The 26,062-nt window shown below is 53.9% G+C and overlaps 1 protein-coding gene across 3 annotated transcripts in view; it reads right to left on the bottom strand.

The window, feature by feature from the left end:
• Window positions 1-26,062, bottom strand: part of CHD5 (chromodomain helicase DNA binding protein 5) — an 81,159-nt gene that overhangs the window by 11,063 nt on the left and 44,034 nt on the right. For all 3 annotated transcript variants that reach the window (XM_045387953.2, XM_045387962.2, XM_065530599.2), the window contains exons 16-34: window positions 24,343-24,480; window positions 24,132-24,253; window positions 22,848-23,021; window positions 22,336-22,477; window positions 21,765-21,896; window positions 18,914-19,031; window positions 17,451-17,575; window positions 16,106-16,337; window positions 15,777-15,887; window positions 15,324-15,496; window positions 13,802-13,976; window positions 13,096-13,188; window positions 12,840-12,928; window positions 12,350-12,483; window positions 11,766-11,910; window positions 11,200-11,359; window positions 8,594-8,673; window positions 8,206-8,338; window positions 431-520 (exon numbers count right to left, since the gene is read on the bottom strand). In XM_045387953.2, the coding sequence (XP_045243888.1) occupies window positions 431-520; window positions 8,206-8,338; window positions 8,594-8,673; window positions 11,200-11,359; window positions 11,766-11,910; window positions 12,350-12,483; window positions 12,840-12,928; window positions 13,096-13,188; window positions 13,802-13,976; window positions 15,324-15,496; window positions 15,777-15,887; window positions 16,106-16,337; window positions 17,451-17,575; window positions 18,914-19,031; window positions 21,765-21,896; window positions 22,336-22,477; window positions 22,848-23,021; window positions 24,132-24,253; window positions 24,343-24,480 (2,566 nt within the window). The remainder of the gene's footprint in view (window positions 1-430; window positions 521-8,205; window positions 8,339-8,593; window positions 8,674-11,199; window positions 11,360-11,765; window positions 11,911-12,349; window positions 12,484-12,839; window positions 12,929-13,095; window positions 13,189-13,801; window positions 13,977-15,323; window positions 15,497-15,776; window positions 15,888-16,105; window positions 16,338-17,450; window positions 17,576-18,913; window positions 19,032-21,764; window positions 21,897-22,335; window positions 22,478-22,847; window positions 23,022-24,131; window positions 24,254-24,342; window positions 24,481-26,062) is intronic.

The raw sequence follows: 26,062 nt of genomic DNA, 5'->3' as shown, positions 1-26,062 counted from the left end.
CGCTCCTCCCCAACCACATAAGGACCACCCAGGAGCAGGACAGGAGCGCGCTGTGAAAAGTACAGCTCAAGTTCAAAGACACAGAGCTGCCTGAGGGGGCTGATCTGAGGACAACTGTTCCAGAACATTCCAGTGCCTAGAAGTATGCAAAGCTTCCAACTGAGCCCCAAATCCCCCAGGCCAGGCTCTATGACCAGCTCTCCTCTCGCTCAGCGGCTGGGGCACAGCAGCGCTCAGGAGACATGAGCGGCAAGTCTGTCCCCAGCCCTGGCTGTGAGGTGCTGGTGAATCCGGGCTCCCACCTGCCAGCTCCAATCAGGCCTGGGGCCAAGGGGACAGTGCCTGGGAGACTGTGGGAGGCTGAATAGGGTCCAGAGGGTACCCTCAGGGACCATGGGGTACAGGTAGAGAACATAGAAGAGCCCCAGACCTGGCCTGAGTTCAGAACCGTCCCCTCTGCTGTGGATCAAGCTCAGCTCCAGCTTGTCCAGGATCTTCTCCTTCTCAGGAAGCACCTCCTCTGCAAGAAAAAGAGGGTTCGCAGCGTGGGGTGGGGTCCCAGAAAGCAGAGAGGACTCTGGGCTGGTGGCTTTCCACCCATAGAACCCTATCCATCAATACGTTCTGCAGAGTCCTACAGGTGCCACCAAAAAGAGCTCCCCTCGGCCAGGTGCAGTCGCTAACGCCACTCATCTTCATGGGTGTGGGATCTGAACTGGACCACCCGAGGCAGAGGCAGCATCACAAAGCTGCTCCCAGAGGGAAACTGCCCATGAAACCTCCCGGCCTGAGCCTCCGGAAATAAAAGAGAAAAGACACTCCCACCCCGCAGAGGACACGGAGCTCCTGCAGATAAAAATCACAACCCCTGATGAGGATGCACCCAACCCAAACCCAGAAAACAATGGTCCCCCACCAGCTGACATACAGGAGGCAGACAAGCACCTGGGGGTCTCTCAAACAGGGGTGTCCGATCTTGTGGCTTCCCTGGTCCACACTGGAAGAACCGTCTTGGGCCACACATAAAATACACTAAACACTGACGACAGCTGATGAGCTTATATATATATATAATATATATACATACACACATACACACACACACAGACACATATATATCACAAAAAAACGACTCAAAATGTTTTAAGAAAGTTTACAAATTCGTGTTGATTCGCATTCAAAGCCATCCTGGGCCGCATTTGTCCCACGGGCCACACAGGTTGAAAAAGCTTGCTCTAAAATAAAGTATATCTAGAGTGACCAAAGACAGAGAAAAAAGAAAAAGAAGGAAGAGAATCCACAGGGAAAGAATAAGACTCCCTCAAAACTAGAAAAGAAAACCAGATAAAACTTCTAGAAATGTGGGCGGATCACTTGAGGTCAGGAGTTTGAGACCAGCCTGAACAACATGGTGAAATCCTGTCTCTACTAAAAATACAAAAATTAGCCAGGCATGGTGGCAGGTGCCTGTAATCCCAGCTATTCAGGAGGCTGAGGCAGGAGAATCAGTTGAACTCAGGAAGCAGGGGCTATAGTGAGCCGAGATCGCACCACTGCACTCCAGCCTAGGTGACAGAGCGAGACTCCATCTCAAAAAAAATAAAAGGAAAGGAAAGGAAATACCACAATCATTAACATTTTGATTGCAGAATTCTAAGATGTGCTCCAAGACTTCCGGCCCTTGGTGTCCACACCCTGCAAAATCCCCTGGAAGGTGAAGAGGATGGACTCAGCCCCCCAGAGCAGGTTCCGTTTTGTGGCACGGGTGACCTTTAAACAGGGAGATGACCTGAGGAGGCCTAACCCGACCACACGAGCCCTTTTCTCTGGCTGGTCACAGAAAACGAAGTCAGAGATTCGAAGCATGGGAGCGTTTCTGTTCACCACTGCTGGCTTGAAGGCAGACTAGGCTACATGGCAGGAATGTGGTGGCTTCCAGGTGCTGAAAATGGACCCAGCTGACAGCCAGCAAGGAAATGGGACCTCAGTCCTCCAGCCTCAAGGAACTGAAATCTGCCACCAACAAAGAGTGAGCACGGATGTGGACTTTACCCCAAGGCCTCCAGACGAGGACTCAACCTAGTCGATACTTTGATGTCCTGAACCTTGTGACATCCTGAGCAGAACACCCACTTACACCACGCCAGGCGTCGGACCCACACAACTGCGAGCTCATGGTGAGTGCTGTTTTAAGCCGCTACGTTTGCAGTAATTTGTGACACAGCCATGCAAAATAATACAAATGGGAAGGTTTTAAAACACAGCTGTGCAAAGAAAATATACATGGAAGCTGGATCTGAGGATTACTCAAAAAGCCTGGCAGAGAAATAGATAACAAAAAAGAAGCAAGAGATATGAAAATTTATCAGCACCCATCTTTTGCTAACCTTGTACTCTGCTTCCTTCTTCATAGCATTTGGAGTCTGTGGTTGAACAACATGTATTTCTGCTTATTGTTGATTGCCTGTGTTCCCCACTGGAATACAAACTCCATGGAATGAAGCTTTCAGCTGTTTTGGTTCATTGCTTGTGTCCCCAGTGCCTGGGACAGCATCTGACACTCAGCAGGCTCTATATATATATATATATATATATATATATATATATATATATATATATATATGCATGTGTATATATATACGTTTGTTGGATGAATGAACCAATCAATGAGTAATAGGAATTCCAGAGGGAGAAAATAAACATAATGAGGACAAAGAAAATATTCAAAGAGAGAATGACTGAGAGTTTTCCCATAATTGATGCAGGACATAAATATTCAGCTTTAAGAATCACAGTGAGTCACACACAAGATAAACAAAAACTTCACTCTAAAAACAAAACAAAAAATATCCTCCATTGTAGTGAAGCTACATATCACCAAAGACAAAGAGAATGTCTTAAAAGCAGTCTTTCAATGTGAGAAAAGACAGAAATGACAAATTTCCTACACAGGAGCAACAATTACACCAACGGCAGCCTTCTCAGCTTCTCAGCAGCCTTTTCAGCATAATGAATGCCAAATAAAAAGGGAAGAATATCTGCAAAGTGCTGAGGGAAGATCCCTATCCCATCTTCAATTGTACTAACTATTCAAGAGTAAAAGAAAAATAACAATGAGAGAATTAACCATTCCCCAAAAAACTGCTGAAAGCACCATTAAAGGTGTACTTTAGGAAGGACTTTGAATGAAGCAATGATGAACAAATAAGCAAACACAAACTGGTAAGAATGTGAGAAGATCTAAAAAAGGATTAAAGATTTAGAAATAAGCGTAACAACAAATTTGGGAAAGTAAAAACAAACTGAAACTAAAATACTGGGCAACAGCAATGTGGCAGATGAAAGGGAAGTGAGTTAGAGCTAAAGCTATCTAAAGTCCTCATATTACTCAGAGGGATACATGTTAAAAATGTAAGAGTACAGGCCGGGCGCGGTGGCTCACGCCTGTAATCCCAGCACTTTGGGAGGCCAAGGTGGGCGGATCACGAGGTCAGGAGATCGAGACCATCCTGGTGAACACAGTGAAACCCCATCTCTACTAAAAATAAAAAATAAAAAATTAGCCAGGCGTGGTGGCGGGGGCCTGTAGTCCCAGCTTCTTGGGAAGCTGAGGCAGGAGAACGGCGTGAACCCGGGAGGCTGAGCTTGCAGTGAGACAAGATCGCGCCACTGCACTCCAGCCTGGGTGACAGAGCGAGACTCTGTCTCAAAAAAAAAAAAAATGTAAGAGTACAGAATGAAACTGACTATAAACCTTCCAAATAAGTTGAGGGGAAAAAGACAAGATATAAAGAAAATTTGATCAATCCAAGAGATGTCAGGAAAGGAGGAAAAAGGAGAAAAAAGGATAATATATAAAGTACAAAATAAGACAGTAGAAACCCATCCACATACCTAGTTATTACAATAAATGTAAAGAGATTAAACTAGCCAGCTAAAAGATAGGGACCCTATAATTAGATTTTTAAATGATGAATCCTCTATACACTGTCTAAAAGAGACCTAAAACATTACAAAGAGATTAAAAGTGAAGAAATGAAAGAAAATATTTGTAAATCATGTATCTGATGAGGAACACGAATCTATATAAAGAACTCATACAAGCCAGGCACAGTGGTACACGCCTGTGATCCTAGCTACTCAAAAGTCTAATGCTAGAGAATTACTTGGGCCCAGGTAAAGCCCTCCTAGGCAACATAGTAAGACCCTGTCTCTAAAAGTATTAATTAATTTAAAAAGAACTCTTACAACTCAATAATTTTTTAAAAATCCAATTTTAAAATAGATGAAGGATCTGAAAAGACATTTCTTCAACAAATCATATACAAATGAGCCATAATCACATGAAAAAATATTCACCATCTTTATACACAAAGGAAACTCAAATCAAAATGACAATGACATACCACTTCTCACCCACTAGGGTGACTATACTCAAAAAAACAGATAATAGGCCGGGCGTGGTGGCTCAAGCCTGTAATCCCAGCACTTTGGGAGGCCGAGACAAGCGGATCATGAGGTCAGGAGATCGAGACCATCCTGGCTAACACAGTGAAACCCCGTCTCTACCAAAAAAAAAAATACAAAAAATTAGCCAGGCGTGGTGGCAGGCGCCTGTAACAGGTCCCAGCTACTCGGGAGGCTGAGGCAGGAGAATGGCATAAACCCGGAAGGCGGAGCTTGCAGTGAGCTGAGATCCGGTCACTGCACTCCAGCCTGGGCGACGGAGTGAGAATCCGTCTCAAAAACAAAAACAAAACAAAAAAAACAGATAATAACAAGTATTGGCAAGTATGTGAAGAAACTGGAACCCTCACACATGCTGGTAAGAATGTGAACTGATGCAATACACATGGAAAACAATTCAGCAGTTTCTCAAAATGGTACAGAGAATTACCATATGACCCAGCAATTCTACTCCTAGATATATACCCAAGAGAACTGAAAACCTATACCCACACACAAAAAAAATGTGTACACAAATATGTACAGTAGCCAAAAAGTGGAAACAACTCAAATATGTATCACTATGAATGGATAAACAAAACATAGTAGAGCCATACAATGGAATATTATTTGGGCATAAAAAGAAATGAAATGCTGCCTGTAATCCCAGCACTGGGGCAGGTCAAGGTGGGAGGATCGCTTGAGTACAGGGGTTCAAGACCAGCCTGGGCAACATGGCAAAACCCTGTCTCTACAAAAAAATACAAAAATTAGCCAGTGTGTCAGCATGTGCACCTGTAGTCCCAGCTACTCGGGAGGCTGAGGTGGAAAGATCGCTTGCACTTAGTGGGGCAAGGCTGTAGTAAGCCAAGATCATGCCACTGCACTCCAGCCTGGGTGACAGAGCAAGACCCTGTCTCAAAAAAAAAAAAAAAAAAGAAAGGAATGAAGTACTAATACATTCCACAACATAGATGAACTTTAAAAACACTATGCTAAATGAAAGAAGCCAGACACAAAGGGCCAAAGTATTGTATTATTCCATTGGTATGAAATCTTCAGAATAGGTCAGTCCATAGGACAGAAGTGATTGCCAGGGGCTGGGAGGAAGAGGAAGAAATGGGGAGTGATTACGAATGGGTAAGAAGAATTTATTTTTGAAGTGATAAAATGTTCTGGCATTAGATAATGGTGATGGTTGCACAACTCGGGATGTACTAAAAATAACAAATAGTATACTTTTTTTTTTTTTTTTTTTTTTGAGACAGAGCATCGATCTTGTTGCCCAGGCTGGAGTGCAGTGGCACCATCTCGGCTCACTGCAACCTCTGCCTTCTGGGTTCAAGAGATTCTCCTGCCTCAGCCTCCTGAGTAGCTGGGATTACAGGCGCCCGCCACCACGCCCGGCTAATTTTTGTATTTTTAGTAGAGACAGGGTTTCACCATGTTGGACAGGCTGGTCTCAAACTCCTGACCTCAGGTGATCCACCCGCCTCAGCCTCCCAAAGTTCTGGGATTACAGGCATGAGCCACTGCGCCTGACCTGAATGGTATACTTTAAGTGGCTCAACTGTATGATATGTTAATTATACCACCATAAAGCTGTTATATTAAAAAATAAAAAAAAAAAAACAGGAATAGAAAAAGGCGTAACAAATATGTACTAAACAAAAGAAAGACCAACCCAAATCAGCAAAAATAAGCTTTTTTTTTTGAGACGGAGTATGGGTCTGTCACCCAGGCTGGAGTGTAGTGGTGCAATCTTGGCTCACTGCAAGCTCCGCCTCCCAGGTTTCCGCCATTCTCCTGCCTCCCGAGTAGCTGGGACTACAGGCGCCTGCCACTGTGCCCAGCTAATTTTTTTGTATTTTTAGTAGAGACGGGGTTTCACCATGTTCGGCAGATTGTCTCGAACTCCTGACCTTGTGATCTCCCCACCTCGGCCTCCCAAAGTGCTGGGATTACAGGTATGAGCCACCACGCCTGGCCCAAAAATAAACTTTTAAGCAAAAAGTTTAAAGGGGGATAAGAGGGTTGTTACACAATAATTAGAAGCACATTTCACAAGAAAAATATTAAAAACCTGAACAAATATGCACTTGACAACCTAATCTCAAATGATATGAAGCATAATCTGGCATTATAAGAAGAGATTAATCCATAATCATAATGAGAGATTTTAACACAAGTCTCTCAGAAACTGACTGATCAAAGCAAACCAAATACTAGTGAAGATATTAAAAACTTGAACAACATAATTGGCATGCATTATCTACTGATCTAATGCATATATATATATATATATATATATTTTTTTTTTTTTTTTTTTTTCTGAGATGGAGTCTCGCTCTGTCACCCAGGCTGGAGTGCAATGGCATGATCTTGGCTCGCTGTAACCTCTGCCTCCCAGGTTCAAGCAATTCTCCTGCCTCAGTCTCCTAAGTAGCTGAGACTATAGGCACACGCCACCACACCCAACTAATTTTTGTATTTTTAATAGAGACAGAGTTTCGCCATGATGGCCAGGCTGGTCTCAAACTCCTGACCTCAGCTGATCCACCTGCCTCAGCCTCCCAAAGTGCTGGGATTACAGGTGTGAGCCACCATACCCGGCCCTAATGCATATAGTTAGAACCTTAAACCCAGCAGTTAGGGAACATTCTCTTCAAGCACATATACAGCATTTACAAAATCTGACCGTATTGAGCCAGAGAGCAGGTTTCAACAACCTCATATAGACTCAAGTTTTCAGACCACAATGCAATTGAGTCAGAAATCACAAATAAAAAAGTAGCCCAATAACCGCCACTCTCTGTATGGTAAGAAAAGTTAAAGACCAGGCCGGGTGCGGTGGCTCAAGCCTGTAATCCCAGCACTTTGGGAGGCCGAGACGGGCGGATCACGAGGTCAGGAGATCAAGACCATCCTGGCTAACACGGTGAAACCCCGTCTCTACTAAAAAATACAAAAAACTAGCCAGTCCCAGCTAATCGGGAGGCTGAGGCAGGAGAATGGCGTAAACCCGGGAGGTGGAGCTTGCAGTGAGCCCAGATCGCACCACTGCACTCCAGCCTGGGCGACAGAGTGAGACTCCATCTCAAAAAAAAAAAAAAAAAAAAAGAAAAGTTAAAGACCAACAGGCGAGGTGGCTCACACCTGTAATCCCAACACTGCGGGAGGCCAAGGTGGGTGGATCACTGGAGGTCAGGAGGTTGAGACCAGCCCAGCCAACAGTCTCTACTAAAAATTAAAAAAAAAAAAAAAAAAATGTCCGGCCACAGTGGCTCACACCTGTAATCCCAGCACTTTGGGAGGCCGAGGTGGGCGGATCACAAGGTCAAGAGATCGAGACCATCCTGGCCAACATGATGAAACCCCGTCTCTACTAAAAATAAAATTAGCTGGGTGTGGTGGTGCATGCCTGTTGTCCCAGCTACTGGGGAGACTGAGGCACAAGAATCACTTGAACCCGGGAGGCGGAGGCTGCAGTGAGCCGAGATCATACCACAGCATTCTAGCCTCGGTGACAGAGTGAAACCCTTTCTCCTAAAAAAAAAAAAAAAAAAGTTAAAGTCCATTAGGTCCATATATAGAGGCCTGAGCTCCTGGCCTCCCCTCACCAGGGGGCCTGCACAGGGCTGGAGTCTACCTCTCTGCCAGGCAGAAATGAGCTGAAGTACAGCCACCTGCCCTTCTCTGAACCCAGGCCTGCTGAGGCCAGACATGGCACTGGGGTGGGCAGACTGCAGGAAGCCCAACCTCTCGGCAGCTGCTCCGGGGAGGGCGGGGCCTTCTCCGTCTCCTCTGGCCGCTCCTCTCGGGCTCTCTCCTTGCTGGCTGGGCTCTCGTGCTTGTCCTCGCCCTCCACTCTGTCCAAGGCAGCTGGAAGGGCCTGCAGAGGGGAAGCCAGGAGAACTGCAGGGCCTGGGGCCTTACCAGGAACAGAGGGCGGGGAACGTGCGCTGGGCTGCGAACCCAGTCTCCTGGCTCCCATTGCTTGTTCCCAGTCTGCTCCTCCGGACTCAGAGCCCCGAAAAGGGAGCCAGGAGGCCTGGGTTCCACCTTGCTGTGCAGGGCCTGAGAAGGTCCCCAGACCCAACCTCCACCCCACATACACCACAGACCCAGACACCAGCACGTTCCACACCTGGACTTCTAGGGGCTTCTTTGGCTTCTGCATCCCCGGGTCCTTCTCATCCATGTAGCCCAGCTGTGCTTCCATTTTGTCTGAAAGATCAAGGGAAAGAGGTGAGACAGGTGGGCTCAAATGGGAAGGGGTAGGGCAGGGAGTGGGGTGGCAGAGAGGAGAGGTGGGGCTTGGCCTTCAGGAGGCTCCATTGCAGCCAAGCACCTCCAGGAGAGACAGGCAGATCCCTGGCTAAGTCAGAGAGGCCAGGCCAGGCCTATGATTTAGTAATGTTTGGAGGACCTTGAACCCAGTGAGACCAAAGTGAGGGGCTGTCGGGACAGGGCCGCACACAGCAGTGGCTGCTCATCTGGAGGCAGGGAAGTGAGGCAGACGGAGGCCCAGATTGGGAGCCACGCCGCCTGGTCTGGTCCTAGCTTTCGGGCAGGCTGGCTGGCTGTGTGCCACTGGAGAGGGTGTGAGTTTCCTCCCTGCCAAGTCAGCCGCCGACACACTGCAAAGTGCTGGTCACTTATGCAGCTCTGAGAAGCCCTGGGAGGTGGGCACAGCTAGGAAAGCGGAGGCTCACGGAAGTTAGGTGACTTGCCCAAGGTTAGACAGAGTTCAGCCAAAGCCAAGAAGCAAACCAAGATGTGTCCACCTCCAAGGGCTCCCTTGTGCTTGGAGGCGCAGCTTCTCAGGGCCTGGCCTCACCCATCACCAGGGGGATAGCTATGTCCGCCCCAGGCCTGTGAGGCCCAACTGAGGGACTAGGTATTTAACAGGCATTTGCTTCACCCAAATAAACACCTAGATCACCAAAGAGACACTTGGGCACAAATGACCCAATTAAGTGTGCAAAGCATCTGAAAAGACATTTCTACAAGTCTACAAATAGCCAATAAGCACACGAAACCACACTCAACGTCCTTGGCCCAGGGAAATGCCAATCGGAACCACAGTGAGACACCACCTCACGCTCCCAGGACAGCTAGAACCATGAAGGCAGAGAACAAGTACTGCTGATGACGTGGAGAACCCGGGACTCTCGCACAATACCAGCAGGAACATAAAATGGTATAGCTACTTCAAAAACAGTCTAGTAGTTTCTCAAAAGGGAAAACAGAGTTATCACATGGCCCAGCAATTCCATTCCTAGATATCTGCCCAAAAGAACTCAAAACCTATGTCCACACAAAAACGTGAAATACACCAGCATTATTCACAGTAGCCAAAAAGTAGAAACAACCCAAAATCTATCGACAGAGCAATGGATAAGCAAAATGCAGTAAATCCATACAAGAAAATGATACCGGCCAGGCGCAGTGGCTCACGCCTGTAATTCCAACACGTTGGGAGGCTGAGGTGGGTGGATCACCTGAGGTCAGGAGTTCAAGACCAGCCTGGCCAACATGGCGAAACCCCATCTCTACTAAAAATACAAAAATTAGCCGGGTGGTGGCAGGCACCTGTAATCCCAGCTACTCGGGAAGCTGAGGCAGGATGGCTTGAACCTGGGCGGCAGAGGTTGCGGCGAGCCGAGATCACACCATTGCACTCCAGCCTAGACAACAAGAGCGAAACTCCGCCAGGCGCGGTGGCTCACGCCTGTAATCCCAGCACTTTGGGAGGCCGAGGCAGGCGGATCACAACGTCAGGAGATCGAGACCATCCTGGCTACGGTGAAATCCCGTCTCTACTAAAAATACAAAAAGTTAGCCGGGTGTGGTGGTGGGCACCTGTAGTCCCAGCTACTCGGGAGGCTGATGCAGAGAATGGCATGAACCTGGGAGGCGGAGCTTGCAGTGAGCCAAGATCGTACCACTGCACTCCAGCCTGGGCGACAGAGCGAGACTCCAAAAAAAAAAAAAAAGCCAGACACAAAGCCTCACACACTGTGTGGTGCCATACGCATGAAACACCCAGCATTGAGAAATCCCGAGACAGGAAGCAGGTTAGCGGGTTAGTGGCTGCTCAGGCCTGGTGTCGGGGGATAGGCAGTGGCTGCTAATGGGTATAGGGTTTCTTTTTCAGGGGAATGAAAACATTCCAGCTTTAGCCAGTGGCGATGGTTGTACACCCTGCAAATATACTAGAAATCAATGAATAGTACTTTTTTTTTTTTTTAGATGGAGTCTTGCTCTGTCCCCCCAGGCTGGAGTGCAGTGGTGTGATCTTGGCTCACTGCAACCTCCGCTTCCCAGGTTCAAGCGATTCTCCTGCCTCAGCCTCCCGAGTAGCTGAGACTACAGGCATGTGCCACCACACTCAGCTAATCTTTTGTATTTTTAGTGGAGACGGGGTTTCAACATGTTGGCCACGTTGGTCTCAAACTCCTGAGCTCAGGTGATCCTCTCGCCTCGGCCTCCTAAAGTGCTAGCATTACAGGTGTTAGGCACTGGGCCCAGCCAGTTTTTCAAGAGTGAATTTTGCAGTAGGTATATAAATTATATCTCAAAACTGTCATTAAAATGAAAAACTCTCTGGAGAGTGACATTTCAGCAAACAGAGGCTTTGAGGGAAAGAGAGGCCGTCTTCTGTGGGGTGTGGGTTAGACTAGGGGGTTGCTGTGACCTTGCCACTTTCCATGACCCCGGTGCCCTCCCCGGCCCGCCCAGCCCACAGACCTGGCAGGCTCAGCGGGGCTGGCGGGAGGTGGGCAGGGCTGGCGGGCACTGGTGTGTTGGGGTCCGAGGAGATCACCTCGCCTGGCTTCTTGCCCTCGGGCCCCTCAGGGATCAAGTCTGGGGTGCTGTACTTCCCGTTGACATGCTCAAACTCCTGAACCTGGGGTGGTGGGAAGGAAGGCGGGAGGGAAAGAGGGAGGGCAGTGGTGGCAGCTCAGCCCTAAGAGCCTCAGGGCAGCCGGGCGGCTGAAGGTGTCACAGGCTTGGGGTAGCTGCTGCCGCCGCCCAAGGCTGGCCAAGCCAGGCCCCTCCCGACCACAAGCTCCCCTGCCCACCCTCCTACCCCGTGTGTCCTCCCACTGTACGTAATCCACCATCCTGACCTCCACCCCACAGGCCCCTCACCCAGAAAGGCTTTCCAGGTCAGTCCCTCTGGCCTGACTCAGACCCTGGGCGGCTATGTGGCCTGAGACAGGCACTTGTTTTCTGACCACTGACCCCCAAGGGACAGCAGCAGGAGCCCAGGCAGCCACCAGGAAGGGCCCTACAGAGAGCTACTCACCCACCTTCTTCCTAACTAGTGACATGACCCCGATGCGCGTCAGCACGTGCTGCCTGGAGAGGCCCTCCCGGGGCACGCCATCTGCGAAGGTCTCCGCACCGTCCGCCCCCGGCTCACACAGGTGCCGCATGAAGAGGGACACATAGGCTCTGGGGTGGCGGGGGGACTGGGGCTCAGGGAGTGGGGGGCCAGCAAGAACTCTCTGAGAGGGCAGGCGGGACCCCGGGGGACTCCTGGATGATCATCAGCCATCACCCCGCTCCCAGTCAGGCCTGGGCCAGGCCCGGGAAAGGACAGAGAGGGCCTCCCTGGCAAGGGGAACTCCTAGGACAGCCCTGGCCCTGGGTGACCGGGATCTTCCTCGCTGCTATAACAACCACTGGTCCAAACCAACTGGTCAGTAGTTTCTGCAAATCAGCCCTGCCCGGCACCAGGACTCCAGCCACCCAAAGACCAAATGGCAGTGAACTTTCCAGACGGCCTCATCCTGGTGGGAGCAAATGCTGCCCTCCGTAGGGCTCCCCCGCAGGACCCTGCCCTACTCAGGGACAGGTGGCCACACCCTGGGCCACCACCTAGCCCCTTTACCTAAACTCCTTCTCGCTCTTCCCTCGAAGGTCCCGCACCAGCCAGTGGGAGTTGAAGGCGTCCTGCGGGGGCATGCCCCAACGCATGATGGCGTTCAGGAAGGCCTTCCGCTGTCGGGCGTTGAAGCCCAGCACCTGGGCGGGTGGAGAGCGGGAGTATGAGCCCAGGACAGAGACAGGGTGGGGGCGGAGGATTCTGGGATGGGGGAAGAAAAGCATGGGAGGAAGAGAAGGCAGGAAGGGGGCACAGAGAAGGCAGGAAGGGGGCACAGAGAAGGCAGGAAGGGGGCACAGAGAAGGCAGGAAGGGGGCACAGAGAAGGCAGGGCCTCCACCTGGGGCAGGACCCTGACGGCGAAGACCAGACCAAGTTCTGTCCCAGCCCCACCTCTACCTGGCATGAGACCCTGGGCAGTGTCCCAGCCCTCCTCCATACCCCAGGGGCAGCAGGAAGCGGGGGCAGAAAGAGGTGCAGGAACAGACAGGCCCCACCTCAATGTTGCCACCAACTCGGGCGAGAAGCGGGGGCAGGGGTTTGTCCCTGTCACTCTTCAGCTGCCTCCGGGATTGTCGTCGTCCACCTGGGGAGCAGCCCGCCACAGCTCCTCAGGTGGGAGCCCAGAGATTCCTGACCCCCCTCTTCTGACCCCCAAGGACAGCAGCACCCCAGACCAGCCCCGCCCCTGCTGCCATCAGCTCCCCTGACGTGCCCTCAGCAGTAGCCCAGACCACTAACACTGAGACTCACTCTGCCCTTCTGGCCTCTCTTCAAAGTCCTCGTCCTCATCCTCGGAGCCAATGGAATATTCTGACTGGTTATCGGAGAGCTCGTCCTGCCACTCTGCAGAGGGCCAGACAGAGGGGCATGGAGTGAGCTGTACAAGCAAAGCCCACCCTCAAGTTCAAGCATGCCCAGGGCCATGCCGAGCCACTGCACCCCAGCTCCGTAAGACAGCAGTGACAATGACAATGGCCCACCTACTTCCTGTGGGTTCATTTAATAATCCCAGCACCACCACATGATACACTAAGGGTTATGTGTACCCACACGTTACACGTACTGCACTGTTCTGTGGACATGGGGCTTGCCCAAGGCCACGTCACGGGCAGCGGTGAAGTCACTGAACTGATGCCACACCTTGTTCCCCCAAACACCCAACACCTCTGCACCTGCCCCCAGTCCCCTTTCCTCCAAAAAGCTGCCTCCCAGCTCCAACCAGCGCCGCCCAGCGTTCCTGGCCCACACCTCCAGGGGTGTCCTGCACAGGGATGCCCCGACAGAATCCTGCCCCGCCCTCCGCCTCTGGGTATGGGGCACCATCCCTCCTGCCACACTCGCCCAGCTCTCCCGGCCCGCACCTCCCGGGGGTTCTGCACAGGGATGCCCTGACAGAATCCTGCCCTACCCTCCACCTCTGGGCGAGGGGCACCAGTCCCTCCGTCCGGGCACGCACCCTGGTCCTCCTGGGAGGCGTCGTTGTAGTTGACCTGCTTGCGGATGCGCTTGCCCTTGCCCAGGTTGCGGGCCAGGTCCTCCTGCTGCTGCTCGTAGTGGTGCCGCAGCAGCTTCTCCCAGTAGTCGGGGTCCACATTCTCCTCCTGCTTGATGATTTCCCGCTCCACCTCCTCCTGGGGAAGCCAGCACCACAGGCTCCATAGGAGCGGCCATCTCTGCCCTCCCGGAAGCCTCAGGCTGCCTCCACCTGACCTGCCCTTTGCCCGCTTGGGGCTCAAGGATTAATGGGATGGCCTGCCTACTCCAGGAAGCCTTCTCTGATCACCCCAGCCCTAGCTGACCTTCCTCTCCCTGCCCCTATCCAGTCAATCATTTATTCATTCATCCATTCACAAAGCAAGTATTTCCTGGCCTCGGGCCAAGGACAGGGGTACTGAGTTGAATAAGCTCCCGTGCCTGCCCTCAGGAGGCTGCTGGTTTCAAAGGGAAAGGTCATGGGCTCACTGGGTCTGCAGAGGGCTGGGGAGCAGAGGAGGAAAAGGAAAGGCCCCCAGGACAGACCCACAAGGAGCCCCTTGGGGACAGATGGGCTTTGCCTAGTAGAGAAGGGAGAAAAGCGTGGGGCAGACCAGGCATGGTGGCTCATTCCTGTAATCCCAGAACTTTGGGAGGCCGAGGCAGGTGGATCACCTGAGGTCAGGAGTTCGACACCAGCCTGGCCAACATGGCGAAGTCCTGTCTCTACTAAAAACACAAAAATTAGACGGTTGTGGTGGTGCACACCAGTAATTCCAGCTACTTGTGAGGCTGAGGCACGAGAATCACTTAAACCTGGGAGGCGTTGGTTGCAGTGAGCCGATATTGTGCCACTGCACTCCAGCCTGGGCGACAGAGCGAGACTCCATTTCAGGAAAAAAAAAAAAGAAAAGTGTAGGGCGTTCTGGAATGTTGGCAGTCCAGGTGCAGGGCTGAGATGCAGGCCCTGAGGAAGGGCTGGGAGGGTGCAGCCGGGTAGGGACTGAAACCAGACTCTGGGCACAGGGCTCTGTGCAACGGGGTGGCAGATCAGCTTGCACTTCAGAGTGGGGAAGCTGGACTGGACCCGGGATGATGCCACGGAGCAGGCGGCTGATGTGTGCAAGGGCAGTGGCCAGTCCATGTAGTTGTACTGCCCTCAACACTGCCTCCGTCCCTTCCCTCACTGCTATGCCTAGTCCTGAGCCCACGGGTGGGGCGACAGGGCCCCTGCGGGGACGGCTGAGCATGTGGCTGGAGAGCGGAGCACACGCTGGAGTGTGGGGTCACAGCAGGGAGGGCAGGGCTGCGGCTGGAGGGGGCGCTGAGGCTGGAGTGCGGGGTCATAGCAGGGAGGGCGGGGCTGCGGCTGGAGGAGGGGGCTGAGGCTGGAGGGCGGGGTCACAGCTTGGGGGGCTGGCTGTGGCAGGAGGGTGGGGTCACAGTGGAAGGCGTGGGCACAGTGGAGGGCGGGGCTGCGGAAGGAGGGCAGGCTGGGACCTTACCACGCCGTCCTCCTCGCGCACCACGTACTGCGCCACCTTGAAGGAGCTCAGGTACTCGTTCATGTTCTGTAGCTCCGTGTCGTCTGTAGCGTCCTGGTTCCGGTCCAGCAGCTTGGAGATGGCTGCATCGTCATAGTGGATCACACTGCTGTCCTCCACGTCCTTGTTGTCACCTGGGGAGCAGGCAAGTGCAGTGTGGGGACAAAGACTGCCCTGATCCAGCCCCGGGGACCCGGGAACAGACTCCGAACAATGGCCCTTCCCATCCCCACCAGGGGCTGCAGCTGAGAGGCGTGGTGACCAGACAGAGGAAACCGCGCTGTCACAGCTCCGCTCCCCGTCCACCCGGCAGTCCCAGGACACTCAAATGAGGGTGGGTCGAGGAACCCCTCCTCTGCAGGAACAGCCACCTGGCCGCAGGAGGAGCTGAGACTAGGCTGGGTTGACCCCTACCTGGTGGGGTGCTACCATGCTTCTTCTTTGCACTGGCAGCCAAGTTCCCCCCTTTGGAGGACTGGACATCAGGGATGGGTGTGACCGGCCTCTGGCCCTGAGACATCATGCCTGTCAGACAGAGGAGGAGAGCACTGGTGCAGGAGCACAGACGGCTGCAGGGTTGACGGGCAGACACCACCCTGGGCTGTCCTGGCCAGCAGACACAGGTTGGGGGTGCAGGAGAGAGGCTGTGTGTTGGAGCGGGCAGGGACCCCAGCAAGCCCTGGATGGGTGTCTCAGTGGGACCACCCCAGGCCCCGCCATGCTCCCTCGGAACAGAGGCCCACCCTCCACGTCGTCTTTGAAGAGCTCCTCTGTGCCGAACTTGAGAATGTCATCCAGCTCCTGCTTGGTCATGGACCCCGACTTGGAGCCGAGACCAGGTCGCACCACCAGGTGGGTGAGCATCATCTTGCGCTTGGCCACCTGCGTAATGCGCTCCTCCACTGAGGCCCGAGTCACGAAGCGGTAGATCATCACCTTCTTGTTCTGGCCGATGCGGTGGGCGCGGCTGAAGGCCTGGGGAGACCTGCACCTCAGCACCCGTGGCTCACCCAGGGCTCCAGGCAATGGAAGGGTTCACACCAATGAGCTCAAGAGCATGGAATGGGGTGCATGACTGTGTAGGCAAAGGCATGTGGTGCGTGCACCCCTGCAGCTGGGCTCCCTCCCTGACTGCGGAGCCTCCCACGAGCCTGGGTGCCAGGCTGGGTTTGGAGTGGAAAAACTCCCAGCCAGTGGAAGCAGGCAGGACTGCAGGTGTGCAAGAGTGTGGGAGGGATGACACGGCCAGTGTGCTGAGTGTAACTGAAGCTACACAGAGCTTCATGGGGGCCATGGGGAGGTAGGAGGAGGCTGCATTTCCCTGTGAGCGAACCACTAATGGGACCACAAGACCATGTGCTGGAGGCGCGCAGCCACCTTCTGAGGGCAGCAAGGAGCTGAATCTGCCCAATATCATACAAGGAAGTGCCTCTGTGCGGCCCTGCATGAGGTGACCTGGGTGTGGCCGTGTGTATCTGTGTGCATGGGCGCACACACTCGTGAATGAGAGACATCAATTTGTATGTGTTCCCCTACATTTGTAAGCGTTCGATGTGTGTGTCCCAGTGCCCGAGAGGGGTGGCCAGGGACACGAGGGTGGCTCTATTCCCATAGCCCCTCCCCCCGCAGCCCTTCCATCCTTCCTTATCAGCCCCATCTGCCCCCTGCACTATCTCATCCTCCCCTACTCACCTCCCACAGGCCCCACTCTCTGCTCCCCGCCCCCTCCAAAATGGGTGCCCCTCTGGGTCCCAGGGCTCCCTCTTCCTGCCTCCCTCCTTGGTCCTGAGCATGGGAAAGACCAGATCAGAGGCCCCGACGAACTGCTGTGTGCCCCGGGACACTTCCCCTGCCTTCTCCCTGCCCTCTCCAAGCCTGCTTCCTCCTCTGGACAAGGACGGAGCTGGAGGGATGAGCTTCCACTCACTCCCAGGGCCCGTCTTGGGGCCGAGACTCCATAGGGGACGGAGGCCCACAGCAGCAGGGTAGGTGAGGGGGCCATGGCCAGGAGGGCATGAAGGACAGAACCTGCCTGAGGCCCGGGATGAGAGGCCCCCTGGGAGGGTGACGGGTGGCAGCGGCACAGACCTGGATGTCATTGTGCGGGTTCCAGTCCGAGTCGTAGATGATGACAGTGTCGGCTGTGGCCAGGTTGATGCCCAGGCCGCCTGCCCGGGTTGAAAGGAGGAAGCAGAATTGCTGGGCCCCGGGGGCTGAAAAAGAGAGGCCAGCAGATGGGGGTGTTTGTGGGGGTGTACCTTGGGCGGGGAGACGGGCGTGGCAGAAAGGAGGTGGGGAGAACAGAGGGAAGGAACTGCAGCAACAGGTCCCTGGCAGAGAAGGACAAAGCCGGAGACTCCATCAGAGACAGGTGGCCACAGCTGCACTCAGGGGAGCCAGAGGGGAGGCCTGCCCAAGCCCACTTAGCCCCCAGCGTGCTCTGAGCCCTGGCCCAGTGGGAGGTCACTGGAACGAGGAGGTCAATTTTCAAAGCCCAGATGAGCAAAAAACAAAGTGCAAGCCGCCAGCAAAGTACAAGCAGAGCCCAGAGAGCTCAGTCCTCCATGTCCCCCGAGCTTCCCACCCCTGGCTTCCCTTAGCCCACCGATGCTGCCAGGGCAGCCCGGGAAAACTCAGGGGCACAGCTCCGGGGCCTGGGGTCCCACCCCACTGGGCAACCCTGTCACAGGATGGCAGGTTCTCAGCCTCTCGGGGCCCTGCAGTGACCTGGGACTGACCACAGCCCCCACTGGAGCTGCAAACAGGCCCCCGGCACACCCAGGGCTTCAGCCACTCCTGCTTCCACATGTGGCTGGGCCACGTCTAGACCCGGAAACTCTGAACTTGCTATTCCTCCTGGCTCTCTGGCACGAGTGTGCAAAAGGAATCACTGCTTCGGGCGTTTGGAGAGCATGGCCCAGCCCCTTTCTAAGGGCTGATGCCCCAGGGAAACAAAGCTTGTTACTATTTGCTGCAAACTAGCTACTGAAGCGTGCAGCTGACTGCTTCCCACTCTAGAAGTTTCCTTTGCTACAGGAGAAGCTCCACTGGCAAGACCCTCCTCGCCTCTGCCCTCGTCTCTCCTTCCCAGCCAGGGAACACCGAGCATGGGTGACTCTGGGGGAAGAACCTGATCGTGTGTGGCCCGGCCGTTTCACTCTCTCCTGCCTCTGGAAGTGGCCCCAGGTAGCACATGCATCTCTGTATCTCCTGCCACCATTTGCCATACGGCAGGCTCTGTCCAACACCACTTGTAACTGGGCCTTACCTGGTGTCAATATTAGAGGCCCCCGTCTGCCTTTCTCATTGTCTAACTCCATTCCCAGCAGGTGTTATCTGCTGGGCCCCTCAGAACTCCGATTCCATGGGAGGAATCCTTTTAACACTGGAAGCTCAGGGGAAGCTGCCGAGGCCTGGGACTGGCCTGCTGTCTTCAGCTGTTCGTGGCTCTGCTTACACACCATTGGCTGGGTGGCCTGGCTAAGAAGCAGGCCTGGGAGAAGAGGCCAAAAAGGGGTCTCAATCAGAACCCTTGGGCGGGATGGGGTTACCGTTGAATCTGTCGATCGCCTCCTGTCGGAGGCCCCCGGTGATGCCACCATCAATCCTCTCATACTTGTAGCCTTCGTACTCCAGGAAGTCCTCCAGGAGGTCCAGCATCTTGGTCATCTGCAGGTGAGACGGGCACGTGAGGAACTGCCAAGGAGCAAGGGGCCCCATGGGCCATGGGCAGGGACCCTGCCACAGCCAGGGGAGGGAGAGAGCCGCCTGCTAGGTGGGGACTCAGCTGGGTCCCAGGCAGGCCCAACGCAGGACTCTGGGGAAGAACGAAGCTTCCAACTTCACCCCGCGGAGCTAATCCATCCTCCTGCCCAGCCCCGCAGCCACTTGCCTAAATCCGCGGAGCTAATCCATCCTCCTGCCCAGCCCCGCAGCCACTTGCCTAAATCAGGGCTCTGACACGAGCCTCCCCTGCTCCCACCACACAGAATGAAGTTCCATCTTCTCACCCTGTATTCGAGGCTCTGCTGGACTAGTGCTCCTTCACAGCCCCCAGCCATTCCAAACTACCTGACTCTCTTTCTGGAATACCCACCCCCCTCCTGACTAGGGAACACAAACATCACCTCTGTGATGTCTTCCCTGATTTCACTCCTCCCCATGAGAAAAGAAAGGCAGTCCCTTCTAAGCTCCCATGACCCCGTGTAATTCCCCTTATTCTCGAGAGAGAGAGAGTTTAGCGGATATAAAACTATCAGCACACATTTTCCCTCAGTGCACTGGAGATTTTGCCACGGTCCCTGCCACCTGTTGTTGTTAAGACGACGGACAACGATCTGGTTGCCCTTATTTCGTAGGTACTAGGTCTAAAGTACCTAGGGGTTCTAAAGTGTCTAAGGGTTCATTTATTTCTATTTATCTTGCTTGGTACTCCAGAATGCACTCCAGATCTGAGACCTCACATCTCTCTCCAGGTCTGCAAACTCTCAACAAATCCAGCTTCTTCACCATTTTTTCTCTTTTTTCTGCAACTCCAATTGGATGATTGTTGGAGCATCTCAAGGTGTCTTCCATGTTCTCTCTGTTTTATCTTTGTCTCTGTACACTGCATTCTGGGGAAATGCCTCAGCACCAGGTTCCAATTCATCAATAAGTTCTCTTCAACAGTGTTCACAGTCTGTCCAGTCTGTTGAAATGTTTTATCTCAATTTCATGCATGTTTCTATCCAGTTGTTCCTATTTCAGCTCTTCCTGCTTTTGCTTAATTTCTTCTTTATTTTAGGGTGTCAATTACTTCATCATTTTTGAGGATACTAAACACGTCTACATAAAGTCTTTTCAGGCTATCCTATTCTCTCTCTCTCTCTCTCTCTCTCTCTCTCTCAAGAGACAGGGTCTTGCTCTGTCCCTCAGACTGGACTGAAGTGACAAGATCATAGCTCACTGCAACCTTCAACTCCTGGGCTCAAGCAATCCTCCTGCCTCAACCTCCCAAGTCGCTGGGATTACAGGGTGAGCCACTGCACTCAGCCCCTATTTTCTTTTTTTTTTTTTTTTGAGACAGAGTCTCGCTCTGTCACCCAGGCTGGAGTGCAGTGGTCGGATCTCTGCTCAATGCAAGCTCCGCCTCCCGGATTCACGCCATTCTCCTGCCTCAGCCTCCCGTGTAGCTGGGACTACAGGTGCCTGCCACCTCGCCCGGCTAATTTTTTTTTTTTTTGTATTTTTAGTAGAGACGGGGTTTCACCGTGTCAGCCAGGATGGTCTCGATCTCCTGACCTCGTGATCCGCCCGTCTCGGCCTCCCAAAGTGCTGGGATTACAGGCTTGAGCCACCGTGCCCGGCCCCAGCCCCTATTTTCTTACTTGGATTCTATTTATTGCTTTGGGGGATGTCTCAGCATTCACTTTTGTATGGGTGTGGAATTGGGGTTCATAGGCTCATTTTGGGCAGGAGGGTCCCGTCTCTGCCGCTTGCCCCGCGTGCACATTTCTGGAAGCTGTGTGGTTCCCATTATTGGGTATCTCAAGGCCTCTGACCAGACTTGCGTCTCGTGTTCGTACCGAGGTACTGGGGGGTGTGGATCCATCTCCACTCTAGCCACTCCTCGGCTCGGCCGCTGGTCTCAAACTTGCCCTGCTTTCCAGTATTCTTCGCGCTGAAGCAGCCCAGCAGGGTGACCTGGGGCTGCAGGCGGCGGACGCTGCTTCCAGTTGATGTTTGTGCACAAGGAGCCATAGCCCAGACTCTGGGTTTGAGCAAGGGGCCTGGCTCAGTCAGCCCAGAAGAGGAGCATTTTTAGCCCCATGACCCTGTAGGATCATCACTGTGGCCTCCAACACAGAGCTGACCACAGGGTCAGGTACCTGTCCCTTGAGCCGTCTCCCACAGTAGACTGAGCAGCTTGAGGACAGGGACTAGATCACTGGTCCCTGCACCCATGTGCCAGCACAGAGCCTGACTATGACAGACGCAAACAAAGGGATGCAGAAAGAAATGAACACACCTGAGCCGGCAGCCCTGCCTCCAAGCCAACAAGCCAGGTGCCAGTAGCCCCTCAGGGCCTATTGGAGAGAGAAGTTCCTCCCAACCGTACCCCAAGGCCCCACCTTAATGAGAAACCAAGCTGCAGGGGACGAGGGGGCTGTCTACCAGCCTGGACATGCAGACCAGAAGGGCAGGTGCGGGTAGATGCTGCTCTTCATGGCAACTGTGCTCTGAGCTCCTCAGCTGCATCATGCCAGAGCACGGGAGCGTGACCCCTGACACACAGTCACGTGACCCCCATGGGAACGGCACTGGGTCCTGAAGGGTGCCAGCAAGTTTGTGCCCCCAAGCATCAGGGCAGGATGCTCTCTGTGGGGTGTGGAGCTGCGGCGGGGCTGGGCAGGGGCAGCGCACCTGGGAGAAGATGAGCACACGGTGCCCCTCGTCCCGCAGTTTCTTCAGCATCTTCTGCAGCAGCATGAGCTTCCCTGAAGACTTCACCAGGGAGCTTCCATCGTAGGAGCCATTGGGCAAGACAGGGGCCTCCTGCAGACACAGCAGGAGGTGGGGCGTTGGCGGGCTCCCCTCTCTGACTGCACCAAAGGGGCCGCAGGGAACAGGCAAGTGCCGAGCAATGGGGTGATGGCCTGTCTGCCTGCTGAACATAAGGCCCACACCCGAGCCAGGCTCCACAGTGCGGGGCAGACCGTGGGTCCCATGGCCCTGGCTCCAGGCCCCCTGTTCCCAGGCAGGGCTCACAGCTGTGCCAGCCCTACCACAGCAGCGGGTTCCACGTTAAGTTCCCCAGCACCTACCAGAGTGGCCACAGGCAACCTTCCATGATGGCCAGGGAAACCTACCATGACAGCATCGCCACAATGGCCAGGGGAACCTACCACAGCAGCCACAGGCACCCACTATGGCGGCCACAGGCACCTACCACGGCAGCCATAGAGAAGCTGCCATGATGGCCAGGGAAACCTACCACAGCAGCCACAGGGAAGAGGTAGGGGTGGTTGCAGCACTTCTTCAGGTCCATCATGATATTGAGCAGCGATACTTGGTTCCCGCCCCCCTTGGAGTTCAGCGCCTCAAAGTTCCGCGTGAGGATGAACTTGTAGTACTTCCTGCAGCAGGGCACGAGGAAAGGCAGGCTGGGTCAGACCCACCTCCGAGAGGGCTCTCTCCGCTCTGCAGTGGGGCTGGAAGCTGGTGGCCAAGCACCCATTTACAGAGAGACCCAAGGGACCCCCAAGAGGTGAAGCCACCAGCCTGGAGTCCCCCTGTAAGTGACTGGGGGACACTGCTAGCACTCAGGTGGCCCAAATGCTGGTCACTAAAACCTGAGAAGAGGCCCCACGAAGAAAGTGTATGCAAAGCACGAGCCCAGGCCTCAGTGAGACTGAAGAGCCCTCCACCCACCTGGGAAGCGACCCAGGAGAGCAGCCCAGGGGAAAGGGCGTGCACAGGCTGCTCCGGGCTCAGCCCACCACTCACTTCTGCATCTGACTCAGCTCCACCCGGACGATGAGCTCGGTCTTGGCTGGCATGTTCTTGAACACATCAGCCTTGAGCCGCCTGAGCATGTGCGGCCCCAGCAGGTCATGTAGCTTCTTGATCTGGTCTTCCTTGGAGATGTCAGCAAACTCCTCCAGGAAGCCCTCCAGGTTGCTGCAACAAAAAGCTAGGATAACAGCCAGGAGCAGAGGACCGGGGCAGGGGAGGCAGGGTGCAGAGCGCCCAGCCCATGTAGGCTGGCTGGCTGGTGAACCAGGGAGCCCTGGCATTGCCCCAGGTATCATCTCAATTTCTAAGCCTTGTCACCTCTACACATCACAGCCCTCTTTTCCTCAGCCACACTGGACACCTTTCCATCCTCAAAACCGTCCAGGACAGGAACTCTCTATTACCCAGATAATAGATGAGGAAACTGAGTCTGATGAGTGCCCAAGTTGATACAGTCCAGCTTTGCCAAAACCTGCCCTCAAATCTACATCTCCTGGTGGCTCACGCCTGTAATCCCAACACTTTGGGAGGCCGAGATGGGCGGATCACCTGAGGTCGGGAGTTCAAGACCAGCCTGGCCAATATGGTGAAACCCCATCTCTACTAAAAATACACAAAAATTAGTTGGGCATGGTGACACATGCCTGTAATCCTAGCTACTCGGGAGGCTGAGTCAGGAGAATAGCTTGAACCCAGGAGGTGGAGGTTGCAGTGAACTGAAATCAAGCCACTGCACTCTGGCCTGGGCGACAAGAGTGAGACTGTTTCTTAAAAAAAAAAAAAAAAACTACATCTCCTGATTCCACAATCGACACTCTGCACCCTGAACGCCCCATTCTGAGCAGGCAAGTGGAGGTAGGTGAAGATGAGGAGGCTGGGGCAGTGGGTTCCGGCCACCTGGGAGCTTGCCTCTGCCTCCACCACGGTTGCCCATGTGAGTCACTGGGGTCTCAGCAGAGGGAAAGGAACCTGCCAGGGGAGTGCAGGCAGTGACAGTAGTCCAGGAGGAGCCTTGGGTGGTCTAGGGCAGAGCTAAGGAAGTCGTGGAATTAGCAGCGGTTGATATTTACCAAACACTCCCGTGTACCCACGCCACCCACCCCAACACCCTGCTTCTGCGGGAGGTCAAAGCGGGGACGTCGCTAACACTCCCTTTTTACTGATGAGGAAGGAACGGCTGAGCAGGTCTCACAGCCAGGATGGGCTACTGATCTGTCTTCACTGGGGCCACCCCAGCCCCACCACCACCTCCCTGGCCGGATCCAGGTGACTCACTTGAACCTCTCTGGAGTGAGGAAGTTGAGGAGATGGAACAGCTCCTCCAGGTTGTTCTGCAGGGGAGTCCCCGTCAGCAGCAGCTTGTAATCAATCTTGTAGCTGTTTAAGACCCTAAAAAACTGAGGGGAGGAGAGGGGGGCCCATCAGGGGGCTCTGGGCGGCCCCTCGCCCTGGGCAGCTCTGGGGTCTGGCGGCCGGCGCCACCTACCTTGGACTGGTTGTTCTTGAGGCGGTGGGCCTCATCTACCACCAGGCAGGCCCACTCAATGGAGCCCAGGATGGCCTGGTCGATGGTGATGAGCTCATAGGAGGTGAGCAGCACATGGAATTTGATCTGCACTTCTTTCTGGAGAAAAGAGGGGCATTGGGGAGGAGACAGCTGGGAGCAGAGCGGATCACAGTCCCAGGAGACAAAGAGCCAAGGAGGTGAGCACAGGAACACACAAAGGCTCCAGGGAGCTCTGGGCCGGCCAGCCTAGCACCAGAGGGGCAGATGCTGGCCACCAAGCAGAGGGGCATCAACTGAGGCCCAGAGCACAGCCCTGAGGGTGGTGTGAACAAGAAGAAACGGCCTCCACTCGTAACAACACCAGTGAGACAGGGTCTTACTCTCATCCCCCAGCCTGGAGTGCAGTGGCACGATCACAGCTCACTGCAACCTCCACCTCCCAGGTGAGGTGGCTCCAGCAATCCTCCCACCTCAGCCTCCCAGGTAGCTGGGACCACAGGCACGCATTACCACACCCAGCTAATTTTTGCATTTTTGTAGAGACAGGGTTTCACCATGTTGCCGAAGCTGGTCTCAAACTTCTGAACTCAAGTGAACTGCCCGCCTCGACCTCCCAAAGCGTTGGGATTACAGGCATGAGCCACCTCAACCAGCCCTGGCTCCGGGCTTATTACTCTTCCTGTCCACTCTCACCTCATCCGAACAAAACATGAGCTCAACTGTGTCCTTTATCCCCCACTGCCCCCAGGGTTATTTTTGTTTTTTGGAGAGAGGAGATCTCACTATGTTAACCAGGCTGGTTTCAAACTCCTGGCCTCAAGCAATTCTCCTGCCTCAGTCTCCCAATGTACTGGGAATACAGGCATGAGTCACCGCACCTGGCCTTTTATCCCCATTTAAAGCTTACGGGGCCTCAGGCTGGAGCACTCTCCCAAGTCCCTGTGGCTAATAAATGGCAGAGCCAAGACATGAACAGAGAAACGGACCCTGCACTTGGGGTTTAATGCCCTGAGGTTGCTGATTTGAAATTATTAATTTCAAATTATTGTTGAATTTGTGTTTTGTAACAAATATCCCAGGGGACAGTGGAGTGTATGCTGGAGACGTGGAGCCTCCCTGGGACAGGTTCTCATTCCCCTGCTCCCCTGCCCCTGCCTGGTGACCGCTGTCCCCCTACTCCCCCTGGTGGGGGCCTGGGCCTGGGTGCTGGTGGGGAGGGGAAGCCAGGCACACGGTTTATGCACCAAGTTCCAGGACAGAGCCTGGTGCCTGTGAGGGTCTGCACTCTCCTGGTGAGGATCCCCACACCTGAAGGAACACGACTTTAAAATGCAAATTTAGGCAGGAGAATCACTTGAACCCAGGAGGCAGAGGTTGCAGTGAGTCGAGATCACACCACTGCACTCTAGCCTGGGTGACAGAGTGAGACTCTGTCTCCAAAAGAAAAAAAAGAAAAAAAGAAAACAAATGTAAAATACCTTGGCATGTTGACAGAGAGACCACAGAAGAAAGCAAAAAGCTGTTTGCCTGCGAGCCCTGCATTTTCATTTTGCATTGGGCTCCCCCCCCACCCAGTGAAGCAGGCCTGTCCTGTCCTGCACCAAACCTGCCTCTCCCAGCAGCCCACATGCCTGTGATAGAGCAGAGAGGGCCAAGGATGCTGTGCAGCACAGGCTTTGCCCACACATGGCACCTGGGT

The sequence above is a fragment of the Macaca fascicularis genome, chromosome 1, assembly GCF_037993035.2.
Source record: "Macaca fascicularis isolate 582-1 chromosome 1, T2T-MFA8v1.1".
Lineage (NCBI taxonomy): Eukaryota > Metazoa > Chordata > Mammalia > Primates > Cercopithecidae > Macaca > Macaca fascicularis.
Note: the sequence above shows the minus strand (reverse complement) of the source record. Positions and strands in the feature narration are given on the sequence as shown.